At 45.9% G+C, this 25,928-nt stretch overlaps 2 protein-coding genes across 4 annotated transcripts in view; both read left to right on the forward strand.

The window, feature by feature from the left end:
* The first annotated feature begins 378 nt into the window (after positions 1 to 378).
* On the forward strand, positions 379 to 10,636 carry KCTD7 (potassium channel tetramerization domain containing 7). The gene is made up of 5 exons (XM_060259381.1): positions 379 to 560; positions 1,280 to 1,472; positions 2,535 to 2,704; positions 5,838 to 6,016; positions 7,668 to 10,636. Exons 2-5 carry the CDS (start codon positions 1,329 to 1,331, stop codon positions 8,042 to 8,044), a joined length of 870 nt encoding a protein of 289 aa, XP_060115364.1. The 5' UTR covers positions 379 to 560; positions 1,280 to 1,328; the 3' UTR covers positions 8,045 to 10,636.
* A 1,243-nt stretch (positions 10,637 to 11,879) lies between these two features.
* The window catches only part of RABGEF1 (RAB guanine nucleotide exchange factor 1), a 36,711-nt gene continuing 22,662 nt past the window's right edge, over positions 11,880 to 25,928 (forward strand). Inside the window, exons 1-3 of one of the 3 annotated variants that reach the window (XM_060259031.1) lie at positions 11,880 to 11,971; positions 23,566 to 23,754; positions 25,589 to 25,755. In XM_060259031.1, the coding sequence (XP_060115014.1) occupies positions 23,576 to 23,754; positions 25,589 to 25,755 (346 nt within the window). In that variant the 5' untranslated portion in view covers positions 11,880 to 11,971; positions 23,566 to 23,575. Of the gene's footprint in view, positions 11,972 to 23,565; positions 23,755 to 25,588; positions 25,756 to 25,928 lie in introns of those variants that run through there. The other 2 variants (XM_060259030.1, XM_060259029.1) reach the window with 2 other exon arrangements.

Here is a 25,928-nt window from a genome sequence, read left to right on the forward strand (position 1 = left end):
TCCTCAACATTTCCTTGCAAATATTTTCTTGCATACTTGATTGAAATAGGATAAGCTTTCTGGGAACCAGATCAAAATGCTTTGGGGGCTTCATCTGAGGCCCTTGTGCTGCCTCTTGGCCATCTCCATATGAGAGGGAGGGGCCCTAGCTCTGTGAGAGAACATCTGCTTGGCATGATGCAGGAAGTCCCAAGTCCAATCCCTGACATTTCCAATTAAAGGGATCAGGTAGTAAGTGATGGGATTTGGGACCCCATAGTGTCACTGCTGTTCTGAGCAGACAATACTGACCTTGACGGACCAATGGCCTGCTTCACTATAAGGCAGGTTTATGTGTTTGTGTATGAGAGAAATGGTGGTGATGGGGGGTGGGGGGGAATCCTACTAAAAGCAGACTTGTTTTCATTTTAAATGTTTACGTAGACACCTTGTTGTGGAGCTGGCTGTTCACAAGTCCAATGCTGTGCTCTGTTGTGTGCTGAAATGTCTCGGGGTGACCAAGAAACGAAATGATTGGAAACAGCGGCTCCAGCAACCTCTGCATGCACAACTGTACCCAGGTTAAACAAACCTTATGTTTTGATTCTCCCCCACCCACCCTTTTTCAGCCATTGCAACTGACTAGCAAAGCTGGCTGTTTAAATCTGATTCTGAATGCCCGGCACCTATGCAGCTGGCAGTTTTGTCCCACAAGTACATTTCCCATTAGTCTTAAACATTTTTAAGATGCTGAGTTCTGCGAGGCTACAGAGCAGCAAAGAGGTACTTCCTTTTGTCTGTTTTGAAACAACTTGGGTGGCAGTGTGATGTTAGGAATGCCCAAGTAGGGAAGTGACCAAAGAGCAGCTGATCAGTCAATGGTCAGCTTTTATGACAGCCTGGAGAGTTGCCAAATAGTTGCTCCATAGCAGGTATTTTCCTCCCCTCCCAGCCAACGGTGGGTGGGAACTTAGTTAGCAAATGACATTGCTGCTGGAAGCAGGTTGAGCCAACCAGGCAGACAATGAAAACTGGCTCCGTGAGGGACTCTCTGGCTGCAAAACCTGACAGGGAGGCTTCCCGGGGCTGCCGTGCAAAACTTGGATCCCTTCCAACTCGTGTCTCTGGCCAATGGCAGATCTAACAACCGTCCTGGTTGTGACTCACTTCCCGAGAATAGCGATGACACTCGTAAACAATTGATGCAAAGTGAGCCAAGCATCTCTCTCTGCCTGCTGCCTCACGCTGGCCTACTTTTAGTAAGGCACCCAGGTGACCATGGGTTGTCTGTTTACCCCAGCACTGCCACGGCTGCCTGCCCAGCAGACCCAATTACGCGAGCCAGAGGGATGGTTGTAGTCACGGGGCAGAACAAAGCGAGTGGACACCCAGGCGATGCCATGTCGACCTCGGATGCGGAAGATGATTTCCAAGAGCCGGCCACCCCAACGGCCACCCAGGCAGAGCATTCCCTGTCCCTTCTTCCACAGCAGGTTGGTGATTCTTTTTGAGAATCTGTCGATCCTTTCCTAATGCAGTCTCACAGATCTACTGGAAAATGTCCTTGTGATTCTATCATCTGAGTTTGAACGTGGACATTTGCAAGGGGTTGTCCCTTGTCTGCAAAACTCCTTCCCCCTGAAGGGTCTCCAGACTCGTCTGCAAAATTTTTCTTGTTCTGATTGACTTGGTGGGACCAGGGAGAAGCCATACAGTGATTCCCTGCTCTGCTTCAATTTTGGTACCTTATTACTGAAGGATGGGATAGGTTAGAAGCCTAGATAATTAGTACATAAAATAAGTTATCTGACTTTTATCTTGCGTTTATGCTTCATATATTTGAGGGCTCTGGCAGTGCAGTTTTTTTTAGGCTCAGGTCAGATGGATCCCTGTAAGTTATCCATCTCTAGAACTTGTTTTATCCTTGAAGTGTCATCTGTATCTAATTCTGAAGCGGTGGGCTCTCACACAAATGATGAAAGCAGCAAAAAGTGAACTATTTGGTATGCAGAAAAACATGGTGTTGTAAATTAACCCGAAGGAAAACTAAAGAGAACCTTAACTGTGCATGCTCCAGAAGGGAGGGATATTAGCAGAATAGCACCTGAATGAATAAGAGAGGAAGAGGAGAAATGGAGCTGCTCAAGCCCCTGTGAGCTTAGAGCATCCTTGAGAGGGAGATTTTGAGAGGAGAGATGAGGCTTCCAAGTATCTTCTGACCCCTGTAATTCCTCTTTGGACCTCAGATTGCTTATATGGATATTTAAAATGTGGGGTGGCAAAGCATTCTTTATCTATGTAACTTAGGTTCAAGTGAGCCTGATGGACTGTGTTTGATTGAAACACAAGCTTTGCAGGCCTGGTATCTTTTGTTAAAAACTGAGCATCCCTAAACTCTGTGGCAAGTGAGCACCTGTATGTCTTGATCTCTCTAACCCTACCTGTATACCCTCCCCTGTCTCCTTCTTCTTCTCATCTTGGCCCCTTGCCTGCTTCACAAGGATCATCTCCTGCCAAGACAGTTTTGAAGAGTTTATCATGGTTATTCTTTCCAGTTCCCTGAAGTGGTTCCCCTGAATGTAGGAGGCATGCATTTCACCACCAGACTGTCAACGCTGAGGCGATACGAAGACACCATGCTGTCGGCTATGTTTAGCGGCCGGCATTATATCCCGACGGATGCCGAAGGCAGATATTTTATTGACCGGGACGGAACATTCTTTGGGTATGTGCCTGCTGCATGTATGTACAATGAGCAAGATAGATTGTTTTGCATGTTGGAGGTAGAGTGACTTTGTGAATCACAGCTCTGCCAGGAAGCTTGCTGGGTGAGCTGGCATCCATCACAAACTCTCAGCCTGATTTACATCATAGGATAAAATGAAGAATGTTGGAAGGCATTTTGGGTTCCTGCTGGGGAGAAGAGTGTGGTATAAATGAAGCAGATACATTTTCTGGGGACCACAGGCACACAAATTGTCATAAAATCCCAGCCAGCAGCATTTGGACTGCTGTTATCTAGCTTGCTAGAAGATCTTGGTGAAAGCTTTTGGGAAAACAAGCTTTTATTTGACCTTTTTGAGCTCCCTGATGCTGCTGGCCAGTGTCGTTATGTGTGGTTTTAACTGAAGTGATTGTCCAAAATATCAGGAAATCAAACTCGCTTTTGTTGTATTCGTGTAGCATTGGATGAGGCAGTGTGAGCAGCTATCACAGGTGGTGGATTTTGAGAGCAATTGAGTGGGAGACAAACAGATGACCCATGGGGCACAGTCCACTGGGAAGGAGATACTTGAGAGCACCCTGGTTCTCTCCGATTTCAGTGGTGCTTGCACATGGGAATGTCTTGGTGGATTGTGCCCCACATTAGCGAAGTGCCGTTTGGGTTTTTCTGCTTTGAGCTCTGACTCTCTGAGCACCAGAGGAGGCCAAGAGACAAGCAGCAGATGCTTCTTTGTTTCTGCAGCATGTGGCCACTAATAGGATTGATTCGTCAAAATGGCTGCCTTTGGCCTTGGAAACAGGATCTTCAGAGGTGCCTCATCAGCTTTAAGCGCTCACCTTCCTGTTGGAATGAATGTGCACAGCTGTAGTCCTGCCAAGTCAGCTATCCAAGCAGACCTTGGCCTGTCTGCTCTATTTTTTTTAAGTTCTAATTTTAAAGCCGAAAGCTCTGAAGCAAACATTAAACTAATCCTGTTCTCTCGGGAGGCTTCCCCTGAGGGTAGTTTTGGAGGGTAGCCCTGCTGGTCTGCAGTGAAAGAAAACTCAAGACATAAATCTGACATCAGAAATCACAACACACCAAAACCAGGGGGAGAACATTTTATTCGTCCAGCGCATTCCATCGCTGACCTAGGAGTGGCAGTCCTCAGACAGAGAATCTTCGAGAGGAAATTATAACATGAAATTGCTGCCCTTGAGTTCATTCACAAATTCAGAACAGACAGACACCCTTCCTCCCCCAAGGCTGAACAAGGACGTAGGATTCTTATCTTGCTTATCTGACGAAGGGACCTTTGACTCTCGAAAGCTTCTACCCTGAAAATCCAACTGGTTTCTAGGGTGTTGCTGGACTCAAATCTAGCTGTTCCACTGCAGACCAGCACATCTACCCTCTGAAATTAAATTGTACACTTTCTTGCTACATATGCTAATTTTCTGCCCCTAAGCATTTTCCTCCCATACTGTAATCAAGCTGAATGCATTTTGCATTGTACGTTTGCATCCTGGCTCCTTTCTTTGCAACACCCCCTCCTACCTTCTTACTGGTATACGACTCAGGGATCTCCATTCCGACTTGTATCTGACAAAGGGAGCTTTTCAAAGATTTCAGGTTTTCACGGCTGGTAACATCATTAGGGTTTGTAGAATCTTTCGGGCTCAAGTGCCGTGTTCTACTGGAGAAAGTTTTTCTTCCAGACGTTTCATTCTCAGCTGCGGAGAACATCCTCAGTGGCGTTGCAGCTGGAGCAGGCGCTCTGACCTTCTTGGCTGCTGTGCACTCAATGCACAGCAGCCAAGAAGGTCAGAGCTCTTGCTCCGGCTGCAATGCCACTGAGGATGTTCTCCGCAGCTGAGAACGAAACGTCTGGAAGAAAAACTTTCTCCAGTAGAACACGGCACTTGAGCCCGAAAGATTCTACAAACCCTAAAGGGAGCTTTGACTCTTGAAAGAGTATACCCTGAAAATCTTGCTGGCATCTGAGGTGTGGGTGGGCTTGAATCTAGCTCTTCTCCTTAAGACTGGCTCAAGGTCCTTTGCTCCCATGTGCAGCAGAATCATCTGCGCTTCTGGGCACTGCGCTGGCTGAAGAAGCTTCTTGGGCTGTCTGAGCAGTTAGGCTGTCTTTCTTTCATCTCTCTGGGGGATGTTTAAGGAGGTTGACATTTGGACCTGTGAAATATGGATTAGGGCTGTTGCCTGATTCAAGAAGTCTTACTTGACTGTTCATGTGAGTGTCAGTTAATTGATGAGAATGACATATCAAAAGAGACAGTGCTTCTGAAGCAAAAATTAAGATTCCAGATTTTGAGGGGGGGTCAACATTTTAGTCTGTAGCAGCAGCTAGAAGTGAAGCTGAAGAAGTCAGCTGTGACTCACAGAGACTGTCATAAAGCTAGTTTTCAAGGTGCCACTGGACACTTGTTTTATTCCAATGCAAAAAAGTATATGTCCTTTGTAATTGTTGTTAAATGATGCATTGCTGTGTCAACGCAGTATTATCCTGCAAGAGGAAATGGCAGAGTGGAGAACCAAGCATGCCACCTTGAGCTCTGTGGAAGAACTTCAGGATGGAAATGTAACAGGGGCGTTCCATCCTGGGTGAGAGAAGGGGGGGAAATGCTTCTCGAGATGTTGCTTAGCAGCTGCAGGTTTTATAAAAGTGCTTTAAAATTATGTGCATTTGTAATATTTAACCCCCACCCCCCCTCCCCATTAATTCGAGACACCTTTTTAGTTCATCAAAATTAACCAGATTAAATGATTGACTTAAATTGCAGGTTTATTTAACACTACAGCTCCACGGAGAGTTGTCTGAATCTGTTGATGTCAGCAGGCTTGTAACAGTGTTATCTCTGTTTAGGATGGTACTGAAGATCTGTAAAAGATGGCTATTCAGCTAGCATACTCAAGACTTCTAAGGCAGTTTGCAAAAATCTATAAATAATAATAAACCAAATTAAGTAGTTTGTTTATTTTGCACCCAGTTTTAGGGGTTCCTAGGGCAGGAAACAAGACCATCAAAGCAAGCTTTTAAAAAAACCTGTTACATAAAAAAAAGTAACTTGCCTGTCGCACCACAAAAGCATAGCAACAATCTCACTGCCTGCTACCCTTTCCCTTTTATTTCCAGAGACGTGCTTAACTTCCTGCGGTCCGGTGACTTGCCTCCCCGAGAACGAGTGAGGTCAGTTTACAAGGAAGCTCAGTATTATTCAATAGGACCATTGCTAGAAAACCTAGAAGAGCTCCAGCCCCTTAAAGGAGAGAAAGTCCGGCAGGCTTTCTTGGGCTTAATGCCCTATTACAAAGGTAAATCGAGAGCAGCATGGCATGGTTGTCTCATGACAGGTCACATGCAGTACGTGATGGGACTTTAAAATCAGGCGCTAACGTGAAAATGGGAAGAATTAAAAAAAAAAATAATTGAAAGCTCCACAAAAGAATGACTTGCAATAGAAAGTGTAGCTAGTCACTATGCGGTGTGCCTTGACGTAGCACAGTTCTTTGCAGATTGTGAAGAGATGAAGCTGCTTTATACTGAATCTGACTTTTGGCCCAACTAGTCTTGCCTGCTTTGACCGGCAGCAGTTCTCCTGGGCTTGGGCAGAGAATGGTTTTCCCCCAACAACTGAGATTCTTTGACTGCAAATGCCGTTAGGGATCGAAGTTGCTAAGTTAGGTGTATCAAAGGTCTAACTTGATGTTGTGCAGCTTCATATTATTAAATTGGTTGCTCTATGTATGGGGAGGTGGGTGCAGTGGAAAAGCATGGGATTTGCAGGCAGAATGTCTCAGACTCAGTCCCCAACTTCTGCTGCTTAGCTATTGACCATCTGCTAAGGGAGTCATCTGATGATTCATTGCCTCAAAAGGTACAAAATGACATTCTTCACACAACGGTAGGAGGAAAAATTGAAGCAATCTGGGAGATAAAACACTTTAAAAATTTATCCATACCACTTCTGTGCTTGTGGCTGACTCTGCAGTTTGGAGCCCAGAGTGAAAAATTCCACAGCGCTCTGCCCCCAGTATGTGTACTGTGTAACCTGGGTTCACTTGCATAAGCCCCATTATAGTAACTGGAGCTACAGAAGAGCACCACTGTTAGCAGAATTCAGATGAAGCAAGGGCTGTGACTCAAGCAAGTCACCTGCTCTGTGTGTATCCCAAGTACAGTACCTGGAATCTCTGGCCTTGGGAAAGACTTTAGAGTGTCTGCATGCTGATGAGCTCCTGCCAGTCAAGAGAGATGTTGCTAAGTTAGGTGTATCAAAGGTCAAACTTGATGTTGTGCAGCTTCATATTATTAAATTGGTTGCTCTATGTATGGGGAGGTGGGTGCAGTGGAAAAGCATGGGATTTGCAGGCAGAATGTCTCAGACTCAGTCCCCAACTTTTCAGCTGCTGGAAAGGACCCTGGAGAGCCGCTGACAGCCAGAGTAGACAAGCTAGATTTGTCAATGAGAAGAAGAAAAGTGCAGATTTATACCCCGCCTGTCTCTCTGAATCAGAGACTCAGAGTGGCTTACAATCGCCTATATCTTCTCCCCCCACAACAGACACCCTGTGAGGTGGGTGGGGCTGAGAGAGCTCTCCGAACAGCTGCCCTTTCAAGGACAACTCCTGCGATAGCAATAGTCTGACTTGATACAGGGTGGGTTTTTGGTTAGGGAAAGGTGTATAGCTTAGTGGTACAGTAGGTGCTTTTTATATGGAATATTCCAGTTGATCCCCAGTATCTCCAGGTAACAAACTGCGTGGAGCAGGTGCTAGGAAAAAGCTTTATCTTCTGAGAGAGTAGACAGCTGTTATCATTCAGAGGAAATAATACTGAGCAAGATGAGCCAAAAATATTTCATTTGGTATAAGGCAGCTTCATACATTGTTGTGAATAATTTGTTCATTCTCGCTAAAGGCATTCTCCTGTAATTTTCAAAGGTTGTTTCTCTTTGCTCCACAGATCACTTGGAGCGGATCATTGAGATTGCAAAACTGAGGGCCATGCAGAGAAAGGCCCGGTTTGCCAAGCTGAAGATCTGCGTCTTCAAGGAAGAGATGCCCATCACACCATACGAGTGCCCGCTGTTCAACTCCCTTCGCTTCGAGAGGAGCGAGGGCGAGGCTAAACTCTTTGAACACCACTGTGAAGTGGATGTGTCATTCGGACCTTGGGAAGCTGTAGCAGACGTCTACGATCTCCTCCATTGCATTGTGACGGACCTTTCTAGCCGGGGCATCACCGTGGACCACCAGTGCATCGGGGTGTGTGACAAACATCTGATCAACCATTACTACTGCAAACGTCCCATCTATGAATTCAAGATCACATGGTGGTAGGCTTTTTGCCCAAGAGTGAGGGAGCCTGTCCTCTTCCTGGTCTTACTTCACTTACAACCGCTGGATGGCGATTCTACTTTGTCTCAGAAATTACCTTGTGAAGGAACATGTCCTCCATTTCCTGCAATGCAGCTAGTGGAAACCTGTCTCAGACACTTCTTTGAAACAGAAAAAATTTCCATTGGGAAGGATGCATGCCGGGTACCGGATATGATCACAGCTATAGAATACCTCAGCGTGCTTGTATAGAGGTTTTGAAGGCATTTGCCCTGCCTCCCCAGCTTTCAGTCCTTACTTATCTGCACTACAGAGGTGGCTGACAGCAGGAACACAAGCCGTTGCACAATATTTCCAAGAGTTTGTTTCCCCCCACCAGTGTGATGAATAGCTGTTACTTAGTCATGTGGTGTCAGAAGTATGCAGCAAGCACTTTACCTCACACCGCTGTCACTCCTGCCTTTGTGACTTTATTGTTGTGATTTGCAAAGCAGAGGGCTGAGATGCGTTCCATAGATGCTGACATGATTCAGAAGCAATTAAAAAAAATAATCTGCGTTCTGTAGCAAAACCCTAATTTTTTTTTTAGTGTGGGGTACTTTTTTATCATTGCTTTAATTGTGAGCCTATATTTGTTAATTATTTCCTGTGTTGTAACTTATTGCTGTTTCTTTGACCAAAAAGGCAAGTTTTTTTGTCCTGTTTCTGGGATGCCTCTCCATGCATTCAAGCTGTGTAGATGATGGTCTTTATAGACCTGAGACAGAACTATTTCTAATTGTTTCTACCAAAACTTTAGCAGCTGGCAGTATCTGGATGAAAGCTTCTCCGTAAGGGCAGTTCATTTTGCAGGGATTTAAGGCCTTGAACTGAGTCAGCCTTGTGGCCTCCCCCAGATCCCAAGTCTGAGAGACACTGCAAGGAAGCAAACTGGGTGTAATATCTTTCCCTATAGAATGGACTGCTGTATCCCACAGAAACAAAAAGATCACCAAGGTTAGTTGCTTTAGTGCAGCAACCAATACTGGCTAAAATGAAAGCAGGCGAGAAGATCCTGTGCCTCCTATATCTGCAAAAGTTTGCACACATTTGAAGCTACCAGATAGGGCCCATAAATGATCGGCGCTTGTTTTTGTGTTGTCCGGCAGTTTATGATGGAATGGATTGTAGGTGCACAGCCTATTCAAAAAGGGCTGCTTGATTTTCCAGAGCTGCGGTAAAAGCAGCCTAGCCTCAGTCCCTACGAGAGAAGAATCCTCCCATCCCCTGATGCTGTCAAAGAGAACATTTTCTCCTTCTGCTCAAATAGTAGAACACTCAAGGAAGCTGATGGGCAGTAGATGCATGCTGGACAAAAGGAAATACCTTTTTACACAGTGAGTGATTGAAAAGTCACATTTGCTGCCTAAGGATATAATGATGGCCACAGGCATAGAGGACTTCTAAAGAGGATCAGAAATATTAATGGAAGAAATAGACCTATCAGTGGCTACTAGCCATGGTGACTAAAGGGAACCTGCACATTCAGAGGCATCCAGCTTCTTAATGCTAGTGCCAGGAGGCAACATTGGGGAAGGCCTCAGCTTCTATGCCCTGCTTTGGGCCCTCAGGAATACGATTGGCCACTGTGTGAGACAGGAGGCTGAACTAGGTAGATCCAGCAGGTCTCTTCTTATATTCTCTATGATACTAGCAAAAAACCCTAAAGGGCCAAGAGAGGTCCTGAATCTAGATAGGGCACTCTCAGGCCTCAGCAGCTGGACTGACCCCTCCCATCAGGCTTGTCCCCTCACATTTGCATGGTTGCTCACGGTGCCCATCAACACCTGACTCCCAAGTCCTCGCTGATATGCTTCCTTCGTACATAAGCACTTTGACTGGGACTCCAGCAAGGGTGCAGGCTATGTGAAGGCTACAGGCTGCCAAGCAGGCTGCCCTGCCCCATGATTAGACTGCCAAGGACCTCATCTGAATGGGCACCTAATAGGCTCAGCTGCATGGGTGGGGAGCCAGCTCATTGGTGCTACAGTCCTGCGGTTGGTTCTGGCTATTTACACCGCCCTGAGAGCTGACCCAAAAAGACCCCTTTGTATTTATCATGGATTATATCTCACGCATCAGGAGAGATAGGATTCTGGATGTTGCTGCAACTAGCAGTTGCATTAAAAGAGCATAGCTTTGTTCTTGAGAGAAGATCTAGTTCTTTAGTTTGTGGATCTAACACATTCTTTTTTTGTACGAATAAGCTATTTATTTATGCAGAGAGAGGAAAGAATAACTTTTAAAAAATTCTTCTTCCTTACCGAGATTTGGAAAGATTTTGTTGTGACTGTTATTTAAAGGTTTTTTTAGGGGTGGGTGGGAAATCACCGTATTACCTAGGTTTCTCTATGCATTACCTTTAATGCCTTTGAAAACAACCAAGATATAAATGGGAAGTTGTGTGTTGTGTCGAAGTAAATTGTTGGAACTGGTGAACCTCACTAATACGACTTTCAGTTATGTGTTTGTTTTCCCGATGTATAATTGGTATTTTGTATTAAAATGTGTCATGTGTCAGTATTGTGCAATAAAATATCTCTATATGATCACCTGGTTCACATCTGTCTGAATTAATGTTCTGACTGCTCTCAACCATTGAAATCAAGCATGGGGGTGGGGAGATTCTCATTTTCCTAGACAGAACCACTGAGAAAGCTCTAAAAGCAAGGGATAATTGTTACTTTTAAATGGAGACGGGCTGTCTAAGCATCAGCAGAGTGTTCTTTTCCCCAAAAGAACAATCCCAGTTCATTCCATTAGGATTAGGGCCCTTTTTGAAGTCCATCTTTTAATTTTTTTTTAAAATATTATAGAGCACCTCTAGAGGTATCATGTGCAAATTACAGAAAGACTCCGGTTCTGTTGGTAGGTTTCCTATATAAACTAGATGCAGGAAAGGTGAAGGGAATAATGGACTGCCCAGCAGACATTTCCCTCCCCACCCAATCCCCGCTTTTTGATGATCCTGAAGCAAGGGGAGGGGCTCCAAACCGGCGGATCCCCTGCCCCCACCTGGGGATTGGCAACCCTACGTCAATCTCCAGGAATTTTCTAACCTGGAAGGCGCAACCTTAACAAGTCTGTTGTATAGATTGGAAAGGTATCATGTGTGACGGGAACTTCCCGCGGTAAAAGCGCTCTGCTTGTTATTCAATCGAAATTTAGGATGCTTCCCAAATTTGGCATTTGAGATAGCTTACATAATCATCCCGGGGGAGGGAAGATCAGAAGACCCAGTCTGGAAAAGCATATCAATATGAAATGTTACCTTTTATGCAGTTTTATAAGTATTCTTATAATTGTATTAAGTAACTCATTAATGCAGTTACATAATCATTACTACGACCAAGAAACAGACAACCCTTCTCCCTCCCCCGGTCACCTGACCAGAGCGGGGGTCGCCCCTTGCCGCACCGCCCCTTCACCTCCTTATATAGCTTTTGTGATCCCAAAGGGTTATAAACTCGATGAAGCTATTTGAACACTTCGGTACTCAATGGACTTTGAGTGGTGAAACACATCCAGAGAAACAAGAGACGCTACAGAGCCAAAGAGGGCTAGCAGCATTCTCCCAATTTTTTCCTCCAATCTCATTCGGATGTGGAAAGGCTTCCGTTTCTGTCGCTTCATCGTTTTTTCGCCACCCCGCATCACAGTACTATCTCGAAGGGACCCCGAAGTGTGGAGCTGCGGAAATCTCGCGCCTCTCTTTGCTCCGGGCATGGCTATATCCCTCCTTATTCCCGGGCAACGCCCGTTGTTTCGTCGGCGGAAGTGACGCAAGCGCGCCGGTTGTCAGAAGTCGGAGGCGCTGAGGGGGGAAGTGAGACTGCGAGTGGAAGGAAGAGCGGAGACGGCCTCCGGCCCGGCGAGACGGGGGCCACCCAGGTGAGGCCCGGAGTGGGGAGACGGACGAGGGTCCTCGATGACAACTCCGATAATTATAATAGTCGCTGGTTCCCCATCCTAAACCGGTCGCTGAGCGGTATAATAATCATTTCACTTAACGCGTTTCTTTCTTAGTTCGTTTCTTTATTCTTTTCCTATCTGTCGCTTATGTTTTTAGTTCTTTCATCTATTATGAGGTGATGGCTCGTGCGAATCTTTTATTGATGTGTTTGCGTGCTGCTGTCCTTTAAAATCTCGGGTGACATAAGAGCCTCCTGCAACACGTAACAGAGAACATGTTGTTTGTTTAGGGCAGGGGTGTCCAGATTTGCTTAATGTAAGAGCCACATAGAATAAAGAGCAGATGTTTGAGAGCCACAAGACGTGAACGTCAGATGTTTGAGAAGAGGGAGGGAGGCGAGGCAAATCGAGAGGGAGAGGTGGAAAGAAAGCAACTTTAACTTTAAATGCGTTTCCCAAACCACCGGTTGGCTGATGGGATGGTGGGGGCTTTGAGAGCCACACAAGAGGTGTGAAAGTGCCACATGTGGCTCCTGAGCCACAATTTGACCGCCCCTGGTTTAGGGAATGCCCCCCTTCCGCCCCCGTCCTTGGGACTTGAAGCGGCTTGCAACGTGGTCCTCTTATCAAACCGTAAAATCCTTAGCCCCTTCCATGCAATACTAGGTTGGTTTTTTTAATTTTAGTTGTTTTCTAGTTGTTCCTTGTGTTTCTGAAATGCTGTTGACGTTTTGCGTGCTTCACTCCTGCTTTGTAACTCTTGCAACTTTTACAACAACCTTGCTTGGTAAGGCACTGTTGTTATCCACTTATAGTCGATTGGAGGCTGATAAAGAGTGGCCTTACAGAAGGCCACCAGATAATTACATAGTAGAGGTGCGATTTGAACCAGGCACCTCCTTCTCTCAACCCTTCAGTCCTTACTGTCATTATTTGCTTTTGAATGCCAAGGAGCACTTTAGGACTACTTACAGTCAATGTTCCCTCTAAGCTGCAGAGTCTTGTGAGCAAAAATTCTACTTTGTGAGCTACTGGCATTAAAGTTATGAGCTGCTGCATAAAATATTGTGCTCTGGGGTCATCCTTCCTGAGTTAAGACAAAAATGTGTGAGCTGGAGGCTAAAAATCTGTGAGCTAGCTCACGCTAACTCAGCTTAGAGGGATCACTACTTAAAGTATGTATTTATTTATGATTTATTACAACACTGTGTGTCTTAAGTGCTGTTACGTTGCTTCTGACTTACGTTGACCGTATCTGTTTGTGACCTCCAAAATGTCCTGTTGTTAACAGCCTTCTTCAGGTCTTGCAGACTGAAGGCTGTGGCTTCCTTTCTTGAGTCAAGCCAACTCATATTGGGGCTTCCTTTTTTCCTTGTGCCTTCATGGTTTTTTCTAGCATTATTGTTTTATCCTGTGATGCCTGTCTTCTTGCAAAGGGACCAAAGTATGATAATCTCATTTTAGCTTCTTGGGAGAGTTCAAGCTTCATTTAACCTAGAGTCCACTTATTCATCTTTCTGGTGGTCCATGGTATCTGTAAAACTTTCTTCCACATTAATACATTTATACCCTGCTTTTCCTTGTGGTTCAAGACAGCATAAAAAACAACAGTCCCCAAACATCTCCCACCTTCTCCCCTTAAAAGATGCCTGCCATCGCTTTTTTTTTTTAAGAGAAAAGCAACAGCATTAATAATTTATAGAAAATCCTACACTTGGTAAAAGAAAACAGAGCCAAAAATAATTCAGCATCAGAGACTTCGCTACATAAGATGTTGTGCACCTGGGTGGTGATGTTAATGTTAGCTTTGTTTGTGATAAATGCAAATTGAAGTTCTGCAAGGCTTAATGCAAATTTTATTTAAAAGGCACTTGGTTTCTTCATGACATCTCTGGCCCATGGTGCATGTGATCTAGTTTATAAAGCTTTAAAGGGGTAGGGTTAAATAGATTTGCGTAAGAGTGGTATATTGATTGCAATGATAGCTTAATGGAACTTTTGGGTTCAGAGGCAGTATATGATTTAAAATGAACTTCTGGGCAGAACTGGGGAGTTCTTTAGCGTGCCCTTCATGCTTAAGGGCAGTCTACCTCAATGTCAGATGCTGGGGGCAAACAGAGTTGTTGCTATCATACCTTGCTTGTGGGCTTCTCGTTGAGGCATCTGGTTGGTCCCCGTTGGGATGAGGAAAACTTGTTGGGCTAGATTCCTCAGTGGAATGGGCTTCCTTGGGAGGTGGTGGGTTCCCCTTCCTTGGAGGTTTTTAAACAGAGGCTGGATGGCCATCTGACAGAAATGAAGATCCTGTGAATTTAGGGGGAGGTATTCGGGAGTTTCCTTCATTGTGCAGGGGGTTGGACTAGATGACCCTCGAAGTCCCTTCCAACTCTATGATTCTAGACCTTTGGCCTGATCCAGCAGTGCTCCTCCAGAAGGGCTGGGGACCTTCTCTCCCACACCCCTTGCAGCATTTAATAAAACAACAGTTCTAATTCCAGGCTTTGTAGTAATTAAAACGTGTGTCCTTGCTAATGCTGCAGGCTTTCCTCCTTTATCCCCTGCACCCAAAATTTGAGCCTGGGCAGTGAACTGTCCCCCTATTTATAACTGGCTTATTTATTAGAATAATTGGGTGAAGAGTTAGTTGAGGGGCTAGTTGACAAGCACTGGATGATCAGTTTGGAAATAGTTTTCACTTTGACATGTGACTGTCATAGGGAATGAAAGTGAAAATGTGAAAGGCAGAGTCCTTTCTCCCTCCTCCCTCCCCAACTAGTGGCAACTTTTTATTTAAATCATGATAATTCATGGATTATTTTATTTCATAATATTTATGTGCTGCCTCTTCAGAGTGCTGCTCGAAGCGGCTTACAGCTAGAAAACACAATCATTGAAACACATGAAGCATTAACCCAGTAATAAAACAAAACCCTTTTTGTTCATTTAAAGTTTTGTTGTTCCTCCCAGGAGCTTAGGGTCATGCGCATGGGAACGAATTCGGTTGATCTGATCTTACAACGGCCCTGTGAGGTAGATCTGAATGTTAGTTGATTAGTGGCCCAAGGCCATCCAGTGACCACTGCAGCATAGTAAAGATAGTTCATCCCTTTATCCTCTTTGTTGTTTGGGCTCTGTATGGTTCCTTTGATGTGATTCACCTGTATAGGTGTGCCAGAGTGGAACAAGCGAGCAAAGGTTGGTTTGGGTGACCTACTTAAAATGCTGCGCTTCTTCACTCAGGAGTAAATGGCTAACTGTGACGACTCTGAATTGGAGGATAACGCTGCTCCCTTAGTTCTGGTTATTCTGTCCTACTGAATGGAAGTTTATTCTCAGGATTTTCTGACTGAAGCAGAAGTGAACTGCTATCCAAGGGTTCAGCTACTGGAAGCTCAAGGGCCAGATCTGCCTTCTGTGGAGGATCATATAGCTTCCTTTAGATGCCAATGCAAAGAAAGACGAGAGTGGAGCTTCCAACCACCCCCCAAGCCGCCCTCTAGTTGCTGACTGGCGGATTATACCATATGTTCCTCCAGGCCTGCCTGCTGTTTGGAGAGCAATGCAGCTGAAACTCTGCCCAGATTTCTGTCTGCTGAGTTGGGCGCTCCTTTTAGAGTTCTGCATGTGGCTTGTTTGGGTTGGGCTTAAGGATGAAGCGGCTGTGTTCCTGCTTCAAAGAGGTGACGTTGGTGTCCAGTTGCCTCTGGGTTTTGTAGGAAATGCTGATTAAGGCACTTTACCCTTTTCTCTCCCTTTAAAGAGAGCGGAGACCTCTTGCATACCAGAGACATTCCTGTGTGCAAGGAGTCATGTGACTTTTCTCTTGGACATAGGGGATGGCAGCGAAGGGCCGCCTGCAGTGAGCCGCCTGCTGCCTCCTTGCCTGGAAGGGCATCCCGGGCTCCCCTTCTAGGTAAGCAGAGCCAGTTTGGTGTGGTGGTTAAGTGTGTAGACTCTTATCTGGGAGAACCAGATTTGATTCCCCACTCCTCCACTTGCAGCTGCTGGAATGGCCTTGGGTCAGCCATAGCTCTGGCATAGGTTGTCCTTGAAAGGGCAGCTGCTGGGAGAGCCCTCTCAGCCCCACCCACCTCACAGGGTGTCTGTTGTGGGGGAAGAAGATAAAGGAGATTGTGAACCACTCTGAGACTCCGAAATTTAGAGTGGAGGGCAGGATATAAATCCAATAGCTTCTTCTTTTTAATTGAAGAAAGGTGAGAGGTTTTTGTTTCCTAAAACTCTTTGGGTGGTAAACAACTAGAAGTTTCACAGGCTAGGAAGATATTATTTTCTTTTCTTAGTCTGACACTCTAATCTAATACTTATGAATACTCAATAGATTGCTGTGAACAAAGAGTTATATCAGTCTGGTTCCCCTTAGTCTCATACCTGCTGGGACATGAAATTTTACATAATAATCCGTCTTACTGGAGTCTGATCTATTTTTGACCTGTTAATTAACACCTTTCTGTCTGTCTGTCTTTCTTTCTTTTGAGGGGGGGAGGGAAGGGCTGAATTATGCATATGTAATGTATACCTTAAATCTCAAATTTGTTTGTGCACTGATTTTATACTGCTCTAAATAGTGGTATTTCTTGTAATGCCTTATTTTTTTCTCAATAAACATTATTATTATTATTTTAAAAAACCAACACCAATCCAGAGATGGGGGATTGACAGCCCGGGGGTCACATCTAGCCATGGGAACTTTTCATCTGGCCCTCAAATGACTTCACAACTTTCGACTCTCTGTCCAATTGAAGAACAAATGGACCCTGCATGAGGGCCAAGTGTCCTCCGGAGCCCCATCTGGGTCTTTACCTGCTTATGAAGGCTCAGAGCTGAATGACAGCTCATCCAGTTTTGCCAGCACTGGAAACAGGAAAAGCCTGTGTTCAACTCAGAGCCCTCAGAAACTGGTGGACGTGTGACCTTCCAAGGCTGAAAAATTTGTGTGCCCCTTTACACACACCAGTCAAGCTGGTGGAAGTCCTTGCTTTCAGATTTTTAGACTTTTCTAACTGAAGATCTATTTGATCTTTCTCTGATTTGTAAGTATTCCTGTTTGGGAGGCTGGAGTGAATGAAGTACAAAAGCATTGCCTTTATTCGTGAAGTAGCCAAGTTAACTGAAGTTCTCCACCCTTTCTTGATTTAGCTTGAACCGCAGATAGGGAAGGTTTGTAGAAGCTGTGCAGGTTTGGGCTGTATGGGGGGAGGGTTCAGAAATTGCTAGAGATTGTGGGGGCAAGGAGAGAGATGCTTGTGCGTGTTTAAAAGCTTCTTGTAACCTCTCCCATTGTCTTTGCTGATGCCCAGCCTATATTTGGTACAACCAAATGAGGTGGCAGAGAGCTGGGTTGGTAGAACAAACCCTACCACTTCAGGCTGCAGTCAGGGATTCCATATTTCTCTATGACAGGGGTGTCGAACTCATTTTTATGAGGGCCAAATCTGACATAAATGAGACTTTGTAAGGCTGGGCCATGTTGGACCAGGCCACGTGTGTTCCTATTTAAGATTAGGTAGCAGAGATAGAAACTTTATAAAGGACACAGACAAACACAATTGAATATATATTTTTAAAAAACGTAGAAGAATTGCAGATTTATACCCCCACCCTTCTCTGTGAATCAGAGACTCAGAGCAGCTTACAATCTCCTTTATCTTCTTCCCCCCATAACAGACACCCTGTGAGGTGGGTGGGGCTGAGAGAGCTTTCACAGAAGCTGCCCTTTTGAGCTATGGCTATGGATAACCCAAGGCCATTTCCAGCAGCTGCAAGTGGAGGAGTGGGGAGGAGTCTGCACACTTAACCACTACACCAAACTGTCTCTTAAACTAAAACATGCTTAAAACATTAGCACTCGTTCGTCTTAAAGGTGCTTTCTTTGTATTTCTCCCATGGGATCCAGGAAACTGGGCAAAGAAAGTTCTGGCTCTTTCATTCTTTCCCCAGGGGACCAGGAGGGGAAGGAACCTCAGCCAATAGAAGGAAGAGAGGCTTGGCTTAGTAGCTCTGCTGTGCGATTGAGAGAGCCCGGCAAAGCAAGCTATCCCTCCCCCCTTCCTCCCCAAGGGAGGAGCCTCAGCCAATGGAGAAAATAGGTTTTGCTTTGTAGCTCTTGTGTGATTGAGCAAAGCCTGGCAAAGCAAGCTGTGACGCAGAAGGCAGCAAGAGAGAGGGAGAAAGAATCAGAATGATAGCCAGTTGCTCGGGGGCCTAGTTTGGCCCCCGGCCCGCATGTTTGACACCCCTGCTCAATGATATGCTCCTATAAGTGAAAGCTGGTACGGAATGCAAAAGGTAGGGGAGAGTTTTTCGAAAGTGCTCATTGTATCTGAAGGCCAGCTTTTGTTCACCCTATATTTGTTGGCAGGGAGCAGCTTTGCTTGGGATTGCCCTTCATGGCTAAGGTGGATTGAATAGAGAATTGCATGGCTTTCATTTTTGCCTGCAGTATCAATTGCTCAGCATCGGCTTGTTCTTGTCATGTATCAATTGCTCAGCATCGGCTTGTTCTTGTCATGTTCAGGAACAGTTTTCATTTGTGGCTAGGGCCTTGCAAAGAGGAGCAGTCCCTGTGGGTTTTCATCCTTGCAACTATGACTCTCTTTCTTTGAAGCAGCAGCTGATGGGGAAGAGACTGCTCCACCCTGAAAAGGTGGTCTTTTCAGTCCTCTTCTGGGAAAGCAGGGATCCCTTTCTCCAGTGGCTGCAAGTAGTTTCCTTTTTTTTCTTTTTCCTGCTTCATTGCAGAAAACCAAAGGTTGCAACCTGACACCAGCACCGATTCAGTCCCTGCTCAGCTTTTCCACACGGGATGCTTACATGGACTTACATTTTTTCCCCAGATAACATTTTTCCCTGCCTCCCTTAACATACCGGTGAAGAATTCTGTGAAACTTGACAGCTTGCACAGCTTCTTGTGTTCTTTTGTTTGATCCGGAAAGAAGGTATTGTGTGGCTGTTGTTTTTGGATTTGGCCCATCTGAATCATAGCTGGAAAATGACCGGTTTCCTGGCCTGTGACTAAGGGCAAGATGTTTCTGGCTACTGTGGCCATGTGCCCCACACATTTGCAAGAGGCTCCTACTACTCCCAGCCCCCCCTTGCCTGTTTAGTCATCCTGACTCTCTGAAGATCTCTGCAGGGCTGGCTCCACAGTCCTCTGCCAGGGTGTGGTGTGTTTGAGTTATCAAGCCCTTTATTAATCTCTTTGGGAGGAACTTTGGCTCCATCGTGCAAAAGCGCCTGCCTCGCGATATCCGGAGGAGAGCCTCTCTGGGAGTAGGTTCCTGGCTGCATGAATACCTTGTGCATGCCATTCTCTTTGCTGTCTCTTCCGCATACGGGCACAGTGCTGTTGACTTCAGTTGGCAGCCCTCCTTTTCACCGAGACTTGAGATGGATTACAAAATACAGAAAGCAATTCAGTCTGACAGCAAAGATCTCCAAGTAAACAATGCAGTAGGAATGGTAAATGGTGCAGTTGACAAACTGAGGCAGCAGATAAAGTGTCCGAGTTGTAATGAAGGGGGGGGGGGGCTACAAAGGCAGAGGGCTTTGCTGTAAAAAGGGAGGGGATACATTCAGTAAACATTGCAACAGACCACATTACTGTTCTTATAGCTGCGACGTCCTGAGCTGGCCATCCTTCTGCAGTTCTAATCCATTTATAAAAGTCACCTCCCTAAGCATTTCTGTTTTGGGGTTACCAGCTGTGGCTTGGTAAGTTTGGGGGATGGTGCATAGGGAAGGACTTCAGTGTCTACAGCAGGGGTGAGCCAAACTGTGCTCGGGAGCCACTGCCTTGTCGAGCAGCTTGGAGAAAGCATTTTTTCTCTTGAAATCACTTCTCGAAGCCAAGCCTCCTTTCTGTAGACTACTGTTAGTTGTATAATGCGGCTTGGAGAATGCATTTAAAGTTAAAGTTCCTTCCTTTCCATCTCTCTCCCCCTCCTCCCCCTATCTGTTTGCCTGCCTTCCATCTCTCAAACAGATTGTTCACATCTTGTGGCTCTCAAACATTGAATGTTTATTCTGTGTGCCTCTTACGTTAAACAAGTTTGGCCACCCCAGTCCATCCTCCAAAGCTGCCGTTTTCTCCAGGAGAACCGATCTCTGTAGTAGGGGAGCTAGTTTTCCTTTGGGGAGGACTCCTGCCGGAGGCTGGTAACACTTCGCAGATGGGCTGTTCCGCAAGATCGAAGACTGCCTGCTACCAAGGCAGCCTGGCTTCTCTGTTGAGTGTCAGGTCTATGACTAGCTTCAATAATAACTCTCCATTTCCTCAGGATTAGCGTTTATTGTAAGACAGGATAGTACCACTTGCAAAGCCAGTGACATAATAAAGGCGGGATGCAAGTAAGTGAATATATATATATATTACATGCACACCTAACTTTCTGGTGGGAAAGTTCAAAACATTAAATTGTTACAAAGCAGACATTCTCCCACTCAGTGGCGCCACATCTCACCACATGTAGTGGCTCTGCAGCATCTGGGATAAAGAGACTTCTCTCCTAGCCTTATTAATCTTATTTTCTTAAGGTAGTTTTAGCCAGCCCTTCTTTAGAGAATGCAATCGGATGAGCAGCCTGTATGCTGTTTGGCATAAATCAGTGAAATCCATAACAATACACACCCCCCCCCCAAGCCAATAAAGGTTGCAGTCTTTTAACTGGAAATAACAGGGGTTTATCCTGGGAAGTAGGTGCTCTGCCACTGAGCTTTTAAGTCCTGCTAGACTTTGCCCTGACCTGAATGGCCCAGGCTAGCCTGATCTCCTCAGATCTTGGACGCTAAGTAGGGTTGGCCTTGGTCAGTGTTTGCATGGGAGACCTCCAAGGAATACCAGGGTTGCGATGCAAGCCGCTTCTGAACGTCTCTTGCTTTGGAAACCCTACAGGGTTGCCATAAGTCAGCTGTCTCTTGGTGGCCCCTTCCACCAGATCTTGCCAATTTTTCTTTGCCCACGTTGGGAAAAATGTAACAGTGCAAGACAGTGCATCTCTGTGCTTACGTGACTTACAGGGCTCTTTCTGTTCCGCTTTCTATTGTCACCTTCTGAGCCCAGAGAAGGGTGATCTTTCTGCCCTGCTTACAGAGATGGTTCTGGAGTGGAAAGGATTACATTTAAGCCCTTTGCTAATTATTCCCCCCCCAAGTGTTTCCTTGCTGTGTTCAGTGTGTCACTGATGCTGGGAGGCTCAATCTGCCAGGCTTCTTGCCAGATGACCCAGTTTCAAATCCCTGCTCGTCTTGCTGGGTGACCTTGGGCCAGTGTAAGCCCCTCTGGGTCTCCACTGAGTAAATAACTGACCTCCTGACTTGCTTTAAATGCTGCTGGAGGAAGTGGCCCCTTCAAAGAGTGGATTCCATCCCTGCTGAGTTCTCCGTCCTGCCCCAGGCTGTGCCTCCTAATTCCCTGGGATTTCCCAGGCTAGAATTGGCACCTGTCTTACTGCTAGGTTTTGGCTTGGGGCCAACAGTCAGTCATAGAGGTCTGGGAAGAGCACCCAGCCTGACGTTCAGGCGCTGAGTGGGCAGTGCCGTCAGCGATGACGCTTAGTGGGGGAAAAAACCCTTTCCTTTGCTGTGGCAGCTTTCGAGCCGTTATCTTTTGCAGAGCTGGTCAGAGCTGGGTTGGACTAGTAAAGCACTTTTGACTGACTTGGCAAAGGTAGTATCTGCCATGGTAAAACCATGGTCACTTATCCAAGACAGGATGAGTAGGACCAGTTGAAAGCTGGTGGGCTGAAGGACTGTCTGTCCAGCCAGAGTACCTTTAGGTGAGTGGCTGTTTCCTAGCCTGGAAGACACTGGATTTATATTCCACTCAGTCTCAGAGCGGCTCACAATCTCCTTTATCTTCCTCCTCCACAACAAACACCCTGGGAGGTAGGTGGAGCTGAGAGTTCTCCCAGAAGCTGCCCTTTCAAGGACAAGCTCTGTGATAGCTAAGGCTGACCCAAGGCCATTCCAGCAGGTGCAAGTGGAGGAGTGGGGAATCAAACCCGGTTCTCCCAGATAAGAGTCCGCACACTTAACCACTACACCAAACTGGCTCTCAGGGTAGGGCCTTTAGGGTACTGTCCTATCTTGCAGGATTGATGGAATGGTTGCTGGGGAGGTGCTTTGAAAGCTTGAAGCCATGGCATACAGAGCCCTGGTTAGAAACCCTGTAGCTATTCCTGGAGTGCGTGGATGCGAATTAATTATTCTATGGCATTGTGTGTAGAATAGCCAGGAGATCTTAAGATTGTCTGGCAGCCAGAGGTTCTAGCTCCTTTTAGCTTGGATGCTGCTTTGGTAAGAGAAGGGTGCATGTAAACATTATGACTTCGTGAGATCAGGTGGCTACCCGGCAGTAGTCAGCTGTGATGTAGGTGGGGGCTGAGAGCGCTCTGAGAACTACTCTTGAGAGAGCAGCTCTGAGAGAACTGTGACTAACCCAAGGCCATTCCAACAGCTGCACGTGGAGAAGTGGGGAATTAAACCCAGTTCTCCCAGGTTAGAGTCTGCTCTCCTAACCACTACACCAAACTGGCTCTTTGATTAGCTGGGTGTTATGAAACTTTGTGGCACTGGCTGGTGCAGATATTCCTAGGGGTGGCTTGGGAATTCGAAAAGATTTTCACAGTATGGTGAACATCCAGAAAGATGAGAACCTTTCCATCAGCAGCTGTGTGCTCACATGGATCAACTTAGGGTCTTTATTATACTTCATTTATATCCCACGTTTCTCCCCAGTGGGAGAAACCAAAACAGTTTACAACCATTTCTCTCCTCCATTTTATTCCCCCAACATTCCTGTGAGGCAGGTTAGGCTGAAAGTTGCATAGCTGGTTCAGGGTCACCCAGCAGACTTCCTTAGCAGAGTAGGGATTCGAACCCACGTCTCCCTTTCATCCTAGTCCAGCAGGCTGGCTGAGTAAAGAACTGATGCTGTTCTCAGATGCCAGTACCTCCCACAGAAGGACGTTGATTGCCTTAGAGATCTTCCAAACTGATACTTCACTGGATTTCTGGAGTTGTTCCAGGTTTACAGCTCTAGCTCTGGAGCAGCCTGTTGTATATATGCTCTCTGCCAAATTCTTGTTGTGTTTTACCTGCCAGGCTATGGGAAAGCAATAGTAGTCATGCCTACTGGGTTATATAACCAGTACTTTACATATGAAAAAACATTCCTGCCCATTTTTTCCCTCTAAGTCTTTTTTTAAAAACTTCATCTATATCCCACCTTTTTCCCCAGTGGAGACTTGAAGTGTTCTCCTCTCCCTCATTTTATCGTCACAACGACCCATCAAGGTAGGTTAGACTGAGAATAGGGAGTGGCCAAACGTCACCCAGCAAGTTTCCTTGGCAACTGGGGATTCACATCTGGGTCTTCCAGATCCTAGTCCAAGACTCTAGCTGTGCTCCACAGTGGCTTTCAAGCTTAAGTAAAGCATGGTGGCTTCTCTTAGCAAAATGGAAGCATCGCTTTTCCTGTTCTCTCTGAAGTCTGACAAACCTTCCTACAATCCACACTGCACCTTTGACTTTTTCTCTTTTGTCTCTTTCCACAGAAGGAGGAAGATGAGCCTCAAGTCCGAACGCCGAGGCATCCATGTCGATCAGTCGGAGCTGCTCTGCAAGAAAGGATGCGGTTACTATGGCAACCCTGGATGGCAGGGCTTCTGCTCCAAGTGCTGGAGGGAAGAGTACCAAAAGGCCAGGCAGAAGCAGATCCAGGAGGACTGGGAGCTTGCTGAACGGTAAGGAGATACCTTTGTTGCATGTTTATGGATCAGGGTGCGTGTCTCTCTCTGGCCATTGTTATACCACATAAGAGCTCTTGATTGCACTTTCCATGGGAAGGTGAGGCATGATCCCCTAAATAGAAAACCTTCGGTTCCAGGAATGTGTAGTGATGTTGGTAGGAAGTCTAAAGGCTCAACTGGGATGTACACAATGGCCCCAATCTAAGGCAAGCTGGGCCTTCTTTTGGTTGATAGCCATAACAAATGCAGCCCATGTTTTTTTTTTTGTAGCCTGAATGCTTATATAAGCATGGGGTGCTACCTAAATTTAAATTCAGAGGTGGAATTCTAGCAGGAGCTCCTTTGCATATTAGGCCACACACCCCTGATGTAGCCAATCCTCCAAGAGCTTACAAGGCTCTTTTTTGTAAGCTCTTGGAGGATTGGCTACATCAGGGGGTATGGCCTAATATGCAAAGGAGCTCCTGTTAGAATTCCACCCCTGTTTAAATTAAATAATCAAGGGGAAGAAAGGCTTGGTAGTAGAGAACTGCTTTGCATTCAGAAGGTTCCACTTATTGTTCTGAGCATTTTCAGTTAAAAGGATCTTGGGTTGCAATGCAGGGATTAGGGAAGATCTTTTCTTGAGACCCTGGAAAGCCGCTGCCAGTCAGAGGAGAGAATATTGAACTAGATGTAATCCAGCAAAAGGCAGTGTCTGATGGTCACAGGTATGGTATTGTCTCCTTCGACTGTACTTTGTTGGACCATGAGTCTTTCTCTGTCCTGCTACCCAGGATCGCTTCAGCCAAGGAGGCTGGAGTTGAGCCCTTGCGCTGCTGCTGAGTTGCGGCCATTCCATTTTGTGCATATTCCCTCTGTAGTTTCCATGCTCAGCTTGCTTTCCGAAGTTACCCTCCCATGACTTAAGTTTGAATCCAGCGGCAACAAAAGTTTGATTCAAGGTATAAGCTTTAGTGTGCACGCACTTGGAAGCTGATATGCAGAATGAAGCTTCGTTGGTCTCAAAGGTGCCACTGGACTCAAACTTTGTTCTGCTGCTGCAGACCACCTGAATCTACCTCCTGTGACTTACTCTGCAAAGACTGACAGAATAGCTTCTACTTGTATTTTATTTATTATTTAATTAGTAGATTTATATTCCGCCCTTCCCCATGACGGGGTCAGGGCGGATCACAGGCATAATAAAACAGTTAAAACCTAACAATAAAATAATAAAATAGTCAAGAAAGCGCAGCAAAATAAAATACCTCATAGGTGCGGGCACATTTTGCAGATTAAAACATAGATGTCATAGATGTTGGCCTGAAATCTAATAGTCAAGATGGTATATTAATAGGTCATTGTAGGGGAGGACAAATAGATGGTATAAGCAGTGTGATGAGGATGCCCGCTTGCCTCAACCAAAAGCCTGGTAGAATAGCTGTGTCTTGCAGGTCCTACGGAATGGTAGTAAATCATTGTAAATGCATGGGTTTTTTTGCCAAGATGCTCTCAATGCATTTGGGATTCTGTGAGTTCCCGTAGGGGAAAGGGTTTGTGGGTAGGTCTTGGATCTGTCTCTCTTGAGTAGCTGATGGTTCTTACTGGAACAGTAAGGTAAGCAACTACTTGATCCTGGTTCTGTCTGGCTTTGCCTGCAATTCAGTTGGTTAGGTGGTGGTTTTCCGGCTTCCTCATAGCTGCTTTGACATAGGATGAATGCAGCCTATGGCTCAGGTCTCTGTCTTTGGTGCCAGTGGTGCCGGGTGCTGGTCACTGCAAACATGGCCGTGCTCTTTTTTTGCTGGAGCTAAACAGAGGCCCTATTTCTCTCCTTGGGAGCCAGGCTGCAACGTGAGGAAGAGGAAGCCTACGCCAGTACTCAGCACCCTCAAGGGGCCCAGTCGCTCACGTTCTCCAAGTTCGAAGAGAAGAAGACCAATGAGAAGTCACGGAAAGTGACAACCGTGAAGAAATTCTTTGGGGCTTCTTCCCGGGCAGGATCCAAGAAAGGTACCCGTGAACTTCCCTTCTGTTGTTTTCATTTGTGAACTCTCTGTCAGCATTCAAAGTGATTCATGTACTTAATCCTTGTAATCATTCCAACAACCTCATAGGGTCAGCTGGGTGTTACCATCTGAGTACAGCGGAGGGAGAGGGGCCGGGACAATGGCTTGCTTAAGGCT

This window comes from Heteronotia binoei, chromosome 18, assembly GCF_032191835.1.
Source record: "Heteronotia binoei isolate CCM8104 ecotype False Entrance Well chromosome 18, APGP_CSIRO_Hbin_v1, whole genome shotgun sequence".
Classification (NCBI taxonomy): Eukaryota; Metazoa; Chordata; class Lepidosauria; order Squamata; family Gekkonidae; genus Heteronotia; species Heteronotia binoei.

Excerpts from the sequence above, each read along its gene's own strand:
- KCTD7 (XM_060259381.1), top strand. The coding sequence starts at position 1,329 with ATGGTTGTAGTCACGGGGCAGAACAAAGCGAGTGGACACCCAGGCGAT. Across the intron at positions 1,473-2,534 it reads TGTCCCTTCTTCCACAGCAG|TTCCCTGAAGTGGTTCCCCT; the intron begins GTTGGTGATTCT and ends TATTCTTTCCAG. Across the intron at positions 2,705-5,837 it reads CGGGACGGAACATTCTTTGG|AGACGTGCTTAACTTCCTGC; the intron begins GTATGTGCCTGC and ends TTTTATTTCCAG.